This window comes from Takifugu flavidus, chromosome 8, assembly GCF_003711565.1.
Source record: "Takifugu flavidus isolate HTHZ2018 chromosome 8, ASM371156v2, whole genome shotgun sequence".
NCBI lineage: Eukaryota > Metazoa > Chordata > Actinopteri > Tetraodontiformes > Tetraodontidae > Takifugu > Takifugu flavidus.
The window spans coordinates 13561588-13570064 of record NC_079527.1 but is presented as its reverse complement, the minus strand read 5'-3'; the positions used below and the strand labels follow the sequence as shown (position 1 = coordinate 13570064).

General features: G+C 42.4%; 1 protein-coding gene across 1 annotated transcript; it reads left to right on the top strand.

Annotated features, from left to right (window-relative positions):
• The first annotated feature begins 1117 nt into the window (after positions 1-1117).
• Positions 1118-7853, top strand: nt5dc2 (5'-nucleotidase domain containing 2). Its single transcript, XM_057040312.1, has 14 exons — positions 1118-1551; positions 2892-3076; positions 3150-3224; positions 3307-3362; positions 3678-3771; positions 4456-4584; positions 4753-4813; positions 5536-5638; positions 5726-5827; positions 5968-6049; positions 6215-6301; positions 6884-7024; positions 7097-7161; positions 7236-7853. Exons 1-14 carry the CDS (start codon positions 1185-1187, stop codon positions 7495-7497), a joined length of 1809 nt encoding a protein of 602 aa, XP_056896292.1. The 5' UTR covers positions 1118-1184; the 3' UTR covers positions 7498-7853.
• Positions 7854-8477: the final 624 nt, after the last annotated feature.

The window sequence follows — 8477 nt, the reverse complement described above, 5'->3', positions numbered from 1 at the left end:
TGAGGGTTGAGATGAAGGACGATTGGCACTTATCGTGGGTGATTATCAGCTTCTTTTGAGGATCTAACTAACTTAACTGCCTCCTGCTTAAATACCACCATGTTTTGCCGTCATATGCATGTAAACATATATGACAAATGTTGATCTGCACTGGCCCCTGTGAGCATTTCTGGGATAACAGGTTTAACGGTTTTTCCGGTTTTAAGTCACATGAGTGTCCTGCAGTGCTTGACTCCCTACCAGACGTCAGTATAAGCTTCAGAAAATGCCCCCTGAATCATTTTCTTCATATAGTAAAACTTTGGGTGGGAAATAACTGTTGTAAACAGAATGTTGGCTTGGTGTGAGCAGCGTGAATGCTTCACTCTAAAGTAGAAGTAGACCCGTTTCAATGACTTAAGAAGCTTAAGAATGCCATATTTCCAACCAAAAAAGGAGCCCAGCTGCCTCCGGGCCAGAGGCGAATGTGGACGAGCCGCCAACTCGTCTTGGGCTTCAAAGACAACCATCCACATGCATACCAAAGGTCAAATCATGGCTGTCAAGTCATTTCTCCCAACCCCTAAATGAAGACCATGCAAACTTCACACAGATAAGCCTCTGGGGGTTTGAAACTTCTTACTGTGAGCACATATTAACCACATTGCATACCCGTGCAAACATGTGGACATAGCTGGAAAAACCCTATAGTTAACGCTTAATGTATTCAGGTTTGGAACCATGAGTAAACCCATGATGGGGAAGACAATTTAATGGTTGTCTGAACTCATTTTTGGGATTGTTAACCATGAATCCCCATTGGGTTAGTATTGTAGGAGACTTCATAAAGGAATGTGACCCTTCCAGAAAGTAACAATAGCATTAGCAGATCAAAGGAGCTCACGTAGCTGTGCATGTTTGGGTCTTGGTTGTGGAGAAAAATGCAGTAGTCTGCTAATCAAGACCCTCTCTTTTCCAGTCTCCTTTGTCCTTATTAGGTTTTAAGTGCACTGAGTAAACACTTCCATTGTCTAGAGATTCGCGTGTTTTCCAACCACATGATGCCTTCTGCTGCAAAGCCTACGTCGCCCCGCCCACTTTAGAAAAACAGGCGTGGTTATGCTTAAGACGTCAGGGCTTGTTTTCATCTGCCAGTCCAGCTTGCAACGGCAGCAGTTTTGTGCACCACGTTGCAGCTGTGGAAAATGGCTTTTAATACAGTAGCAGCCGTGTTCATCCGTGCGCTGCGCAGCGGAGGAAATGGCACCCCTCCTTTGTTGCGATCCGCCAAAATGAACGGACTGTCTGCGTCGCGCACGCTGTCTGGAGGAAATCAACAGGATCGCGAAGTAGCAAAAAGTTCCGACTCCTGCACGGACACGGACGGGCCTGGGAACGACGCGCCAACCTCCAGCGAAGCTGCCCACAGACCTACGCCTGCAGACAAGAAGGGTACCAAGGGCGCTCCCGGGGTTCGCGGTGAGCGGAGACGCTCCTTCACCTCCGCAGTTCCAGCAGACGCCAAGTCTTACATGTGGGCTCGTTACAATGACACCAAACGCCTGGTTCACGGTAAGATGAGTCCCCCAGACCTTTTACCAGCACATCCCCCACGTCCAACAGCCGCCCGCGCCCTCTGTTGTTTTCGCCAGCCAGCAACACTGTTGTTTTTACTCAGTGAAGACACGTTGGTCCGTGGTTATCTTCTTTGCCGACTAACTACGCCAAGCAGATGGCGATTACTGATGCAGGTACCAGGGCCAAACACGGATTAATTAATTTTAACTCTCCGTAAACTTCAGCAACCGACACTCGAGAGGCCAGGATTTGTCTTCATGCACAGTTCCTCATTTCTCAGCCACCCTCCAGTTTGCATGGAAAAAAACAAATTAATTTTGTTCCAAGTTAGTTCATAGTGTTCTTTTTTAGACCGTATTTGAGATCGCATTCGTGTACTATCAATTCTCAGATACCATATGCTCAATACTGACCCGTGGGCTCCTGCTGCGATCGATCACATTTCCCAAAGAGGTTGCAAAATTCTATTTAAATAACATATCTTGAGTTGTTTTAATTCCTTATCTCAGCTGAAGGTACAGAATCACAAAATCAGCAGTTATAGGGTAATTAATAAGCAAGATAGTAAAATAAAATGTTTATGTGCTTTTTATGTTCAATTCTTTATTGGAATTGTATTTGCCAAGATACACCGAACAAGACATAGTATTTTTATTTTAGTATTAGTATTTTTATAGTATTTTTATTTATTTAGATCTAAACAGCAACAGCATGCAAGAGACTTAAAACTTTTTTTTGTAATTGCCCAAATGTGTTTACAGTTGTTATTTTGCACGACTTACTCTATAGATAAAATAGTGCATGAATTAGTTTTAAACCAAAACAGATCATGTCGTCTCCACCACCCAGCTGCAGACCTTGTTGTCCTCTCACAGGACTGAAGACCATGACCTGTTTTTGTCTAAGAACCAACAGAAAGGCGGACCTGTGTTAACATGTCAGCCAGGTTATTGGAGGCAGGCCTTCAAAGGGCCAGATTATTATGAGATTGTTGAACTTGTTTGTTTAATCTGCATCCACGAGGTAACAGCCTGACAAAGATAGTTGCCAGAAAATGATAGATTCGGTCTTTTGGATTTCCACTGTTGATGTTTTGGAGACACACATTACACAACCTCAGATAAACGCTCTGGCCTCTGTCAGTGATCTCTGTGTGCACAGCGATGTGTTCAGGAACAAGAAACACTATCGCAGCTCTTTTTCTCGAATGATAAGATGGACGTTGCCAATCTATTGTTCCCGGGCGTCTAATGGTTTTTACTCTTTGATATCAGTCTGATTGAATCCCTGTTTGACTTTCTTCATGGACAACATGGTTTCCCATCTCCTGTCAGAACTGATTCCTCCAGGCGCCTGCAACCTCCTCAACCCCTCTACTATTTACGCCAACAACGAGGTGTGTCTGTCTGAGGTGGACATCTACGGCTTTGACTACGACTACACTCTGGCCCTGTACTCTAATGCTCTCAACACAATGATCTTCAACATGGCCAGAAACTTCCTGATTGAACACTATAAGGTGCGTTTGCACTTCTGCCGTGAAGGTTGGGAACTTTAAAAATGATTCTCTCCTTTTTCCTCCTTCATGGCAGTATCCGGAAGGCATCCGCAAATATGATTACATTCCAAACTTTGCTGTTCGGGGTCTTCATTATGACATTCAGAAGGTGATAAAAAACACAAAGATGCCATTGCAGGAAATGTGTCCCTTTGTTACTAATTAGAATCTGCCATTTCTGCCCATTTTAGGGTCTTTTAATGAAGATTGATGCCTTTCATTACATCCAGCCAGGAACAGTGTATTGGTAAGAAAAAATAAAAATTAATTTACAGTAACATAAGAGGGGTTATTTTTTTTATCAGATGCAGTTTTTTCTTCTGTTGCATTTAATTTTTTTTGCAGTGTTCTGAGTCCCAAACAGTTCACAGCATCAAAACACACATCACCACGGTGATGATTTATGCCACAAATATCCCACATGCCCAAACAAAACACCGCCATTCACATGCGCTAACGTGCTAATATACTGTGTCATAATTGAAAGCCGAAAATAAACACTTGTCTACCAGAAAACACACCTGAAATACCAAAAACCACTTTTTGTTATATGATTTCACAGGGGACTGAACCCACTGCCAGATGAGGAGGTGCTGCAGCTCTATGGGGGGACCTATCACGTCCCCCTGCAGCAGGACAGTGGCTTCTATGGAAAGGTGCGCAGGCCTCCATGTTTGTCAGGTTGTTTACTTCTCTGTCAAACTTCTTTTTGGAGCGGATGGGAGCAATATTCCCGCACATCTGTCGTAAGCTCATCGGTCTACTCTCCAGCAGGGATAAAATTTAGGATTAAATCTGCAACTGTCCTGGGACATTTGAAGTGCCTGGCTTTGCCCGGCTTTACAATTACATAAGTACCCAAGTTCAATCTAGTTTGCCTGTTCTTCCCATGGAATCAGTTGGAGGCAATGTTCTGGCGCCTAAAAGGCCTGAAATACTCTGTCCACAGTGAGCCATTTCTCTTCTGTATTTTATCAGCTTCCTTAAATCAGTTAAGGAATGTAGAGTTCCCCATTGAAGCTGACACTGACAAATGTTCATCGGGCCTGTTATGCTAATTAGCGGCCATTCAGCCTGCAATGTTTTGACTATTTAATTGGCTTTTTGGTTCAAGAACTCTGAAGTGCATTCCTGCTGCTAGAAGATTGTTTCTTTTTCCTCTAAAATCTGCCTGAAAGGTTCTGATAAAGATGTTTTGGTGTGCTTCCAGTCCCATTTGGCGATGTGGCTTTGTTTTCATGGTAGCGAGGCCCGAAACATCCGCAAACATGATCGTTTGTTTCTCCCTGCAAAAGGCTTCAGCAGCAAGGGGTTGAAATGTTCTGCATTGTCTTCGATAGGGGCCGAAGGTGAAACAGTTCATGGACATTTTCTCCATCCCAGAAATGACCCTCTTAGCTGTAGCAAATGACTATTTCATCACAAACGACATTGAATACGACCCAGTTCACCTGTTCAAGGACGTCTCGGTGAGTGATTCTTCACAAATATTACTCCGTATCTTAGGGCAGCATTTTCTTTGGTTTACTGTTTTCATTCAGCTGGATGCTCAGGAATCTGCTGAGCTGAGTAAAACTTGACTCTTTTGGGCAGAACAGAAAACAGTGGTAACAATTTTTTTTGTTTCTGTGCAACAGGAAGCGATTGGAATGGTCCATCTTAAAGGTTACATGTACAAATGGGTCATGGAGGATCTGGGTAAGAAAACTCACAAATCAGATTAGCGTTGTTTATGACACACCACATATGAAGTTACAAGGAATAAAGAAAGACTCTTAGCAGAGAGAGATGAAGACAAACATGCAGATTCATATTTCCAATGAGGAGCCACCAGGCAGCAGGAAGCAGCCGCTGCCACCTCTTCCATGGACAGAAATCCACATTCCTTTGCTATTGTGAACCTTTCAGACCTTGCTAGATCCTCTAGGAAGTAAATCTTTCTTAACAGGGGGGGAAAAATCGCTCTGTATATACACACATATATATGGCTATATGTGTATATATACATTTAAAAAAAATCAAAGGCCTTAAACCAACAATTTGGGATGTGATCCTCTTGGTTTTCTGCGTGGTTTTTCAAGTGTCGGCACGGGTCACAGGGTTCCTGTGATTTTGCTATAACTGATCCTTGAATCCCAGCAGTGGTTGAGTGGGAATATTTGCTTTGAGAAGTTTGGATCTGACTCTGGTGTTGTCATAGACACGCCTGTGAAGAGCGAGCAGAGGAAAACCTCAGATTAAATCAGATCAGATTACCCATGGAGCTTTGCAACACGAGGGGAAGACCGAGCAGTGACAAGAACAAACTGTACACATTTAGGAAAAACAGTTTCTAGTTATTGCCACAGATATTTCTGCAGGACATTTGGGGAAAAAAAGTATTTTTTTGCATGTGAACTAACTTCCTGTTTTCTTCACAGATAAATTCATTCTGAGAGGAGAAGAGACCGATGCCGTTTTACAACGACTGGTTAGTCATGGAAAAAAACTCTTTCTCATCACTAACAGTCCCTTTGGCTTCGTGTAAGTGTTGGAACACGTCTCCACCAACCAACCCCAGCTCTGTGCATGGCGGAACTACATGCTCTAACTAATCTTTCCTGTGTGCAGTGACAAAGGAATGACTCATATGGTGGGAAAAGACTGGAGAGACTTTTTTGATGTCATCATTGTTCACGCTGACAAACCTCACTTCTTCACCGATTGCGTCAAGTGAGTGAGTCAGTCTTGCAGAGTAGACAGTTAGAGGACCGGTGATCCTCTGACCTCTGATAAACGGTCACATTTACTCGCTACACGCCCCAGGTATTTGTTTTATGGAGCAACGTCCCTCAATGTTTTTACTCCTACAGGCCGTTTCGGCAGTTGGACAACAATGGAGACCTTCGGTGGGAGAAAATAAACAGTTTGGACAAGGGGCACATATACAAACAGGTCTGCATTTTCAGAATTGATGCATTCTGATTTCTCTGAGAAGCCAGAAAGTTTGAATTCATTCTCTGTTAATCGCTGTTACGGGGTGGAAATATCAGAGTTTGACTTGTTGCATCCTCTGGGTCTAAATGTGCTGGCCTGTGCTTTTGTTCTGATCTTTTCCAGGGAAACCTCTTTGATTTTCTTAGACTGACAGGTTGGCGAGGTTCAAAGGTTCTTTATTTTGGAGACCATCTTTATAGTGACCTGGCTGTAAGTTTCACCGCACGCAGCAATGAAATGCTACTTTTTCCAATATTTTAGCTGTAGTTAAATTTAATAAATATAAAAGCCACCATGTATTCAAACATCTGACATTAAATCAACATGTGTTACCTTGTCTTATCGTGTAACAGGACTATAATTATATTATTTCAAGAATTTAAGGAACTAAATATACTAAAGTATAATATTTATTAATGTATTTGATGCATTTTGATGTTTAAATGGTTGTTTTTCTGCTAAAGGCCGAATGTCTCTGCCACTTTTTATTGCATTTTTCTGAAAATCGCCCACGTGGCATATTCAGGAACGTCACAATAACAGTTTTGAACACTAGATGGCAGCATCGACTTCTTAAATATGGAGCAGCTGCTGTGTGGAGGGCAAGCGAGGCCTCGTTTGCTAAAAACACGCATTTTACCGTTGTTCTATGTAAGGCTGTCTCTTTCAAAATATGTTTAACCTGCTAAATCAACATGAATAAAATGTTTAAGTTGAGTCCTTGATTGTTAATGTGAGGGTGCTGCGTTGTGTTGACCAGATTGAAAAGAGCCTTTTCGTGTGTTCTTGCAGGACCTGATGCTGCGACATGGCTGGCGTACAGCAGCCATAGTGCCTGAGCTGGAGCAGGAAACCAACGTGGTCAGCACAAACCGCTACTCTCTGAACCTCACCTGGCTCCAGGCTTTAACTGGCCTGATGGAGCGCCTACAGGTGGGACGCTGATCCAAGCATCTTCATCTTCACTCGATACGTTTCTCTTAATTTTCCTCTGTATTATTCCAGACTCTTCAGGACTCGGAGTCTAAAATGATTTTTCATGAATGGCAAAAGGAAAGGGAAGAACTTATGTGAGTGTAGGTGGGCGTACATTTAAATTAAATGGACCTGCTGGATTTAAAGATCATCCTTGTTATGTTTGCAGGGTGATGATGAAGAACCTGTTCAACCCTCAGTTTGGCAGCATATTCCGGACGTGTCATAACCCCACGTATTTCTCCAGACGTCTGTGTCGTTTCTCAGACATCTACATGACCTCCGTCAGCTGCCTGTTGAATTATGACCTCAACTACACCTTCTACCCCCGCCGCACCCCTCTGCAGCACGAATCCCCGCTCTGGATGGATCAGCTCTGCACAGGCTGCTTGAAGATACCTCATCTGGAGGAGATGTCTCACATACGTTGAGAAGTGAGCTCTCCCTTAGAAAGCTGCTTGGATTTTACATTTTAGGTATGGTGCACACTTGAGATTGACTGAGGATTTCTGATAGGAAGGTTTACATTTGAGCAAATACGCACAACTGCAATACGCACACATAAATCAAGTTTCTCATTCTCCTCGACCCCTTGGCACACTACGAGAAACAGTACTTTCTATCCAGAGGTCATTCATTTTAACATGTTGCCTCTTGTTATATTACCCTAAGCTTTTATTGTACAGGTTGATGGTACATAAAAACACTTGTTTCCTCATTTCATAAGGGGAATTACATGGAAAGTTTCTTGTGTACATTTACATGAAATAAAGTAAAATCTTGAAAATGTGTTTATTTATTCTGAACTCCACAGATTTCATGACATGTTAAGTTTTTAATGTAGTTTTTGTCTTTTCCCTGCCTCGGAGACGCAGTGGTTGCCATGCCACGATTGGCGAGCCTCTTGCATGTCTCTTTCCTTTTTGACCTTTGGGATGTAGCAGAACTACATGTCTGTTCTTTTGACTTGACCTAAAAGGGGTAAATTGCCCCAAAAACCTGGTGGTCATTGGGGCTCTCGAACCTACAGGTGCTGGGTTCATTGCAAATCAAATTTGAATGAGAATGTTTAGAATGTTTTGTCATTTGGGGTGCACAGTATGGTGGAAAAATATCAAAAATATTTTTTGGTAGCAAGCTATTAAAGTATAATTATCAAGCACTCACGATGCCAGAGTGGAATTTATAACACTTAAAATAGGCCTAAATCCAGAAAAGATTTAAATAAAACTTTCTATTTTAAGTGTGCTGTTATGAAAGAGTACAATACTTAAAAATATAATTTTTAGGATGCATCTGCATTGATAACACATTAATTTTCTTTCTTTTGTTGCGAGTCGTTGATTATTTTATTTTATTTCTAAATTTTCTGATTGGTTGACGGGTTGCTAGGCAGCGCGGCATCCGTTCA

Excerpts from the sequence above, each read along its gene's own strand:
- nt5dc2 (XM_057040312.1), top strand. The coding sequence starts at position 1,185 with ATGGCTTTTAATACAGTAGCAGCCGTGTTCATCCGTGCGCTGCGCAGC. Across the intron at positions 3,077-3,149 it reads TCCTGATTGAACACTATAAG|TATCCGGAAGGCATCCGCAA; the intron begins GTGCGTTTGCAC and ends CCTTCATGGCAG. Across the intron at positions 6,302-6,883 it reads ATCTTTATAGTGACCTGGCT|GACCTGATGCTGCGACATGG; the intron begins GTAAGTTTCACC and ends GTGTTCTTGCAG.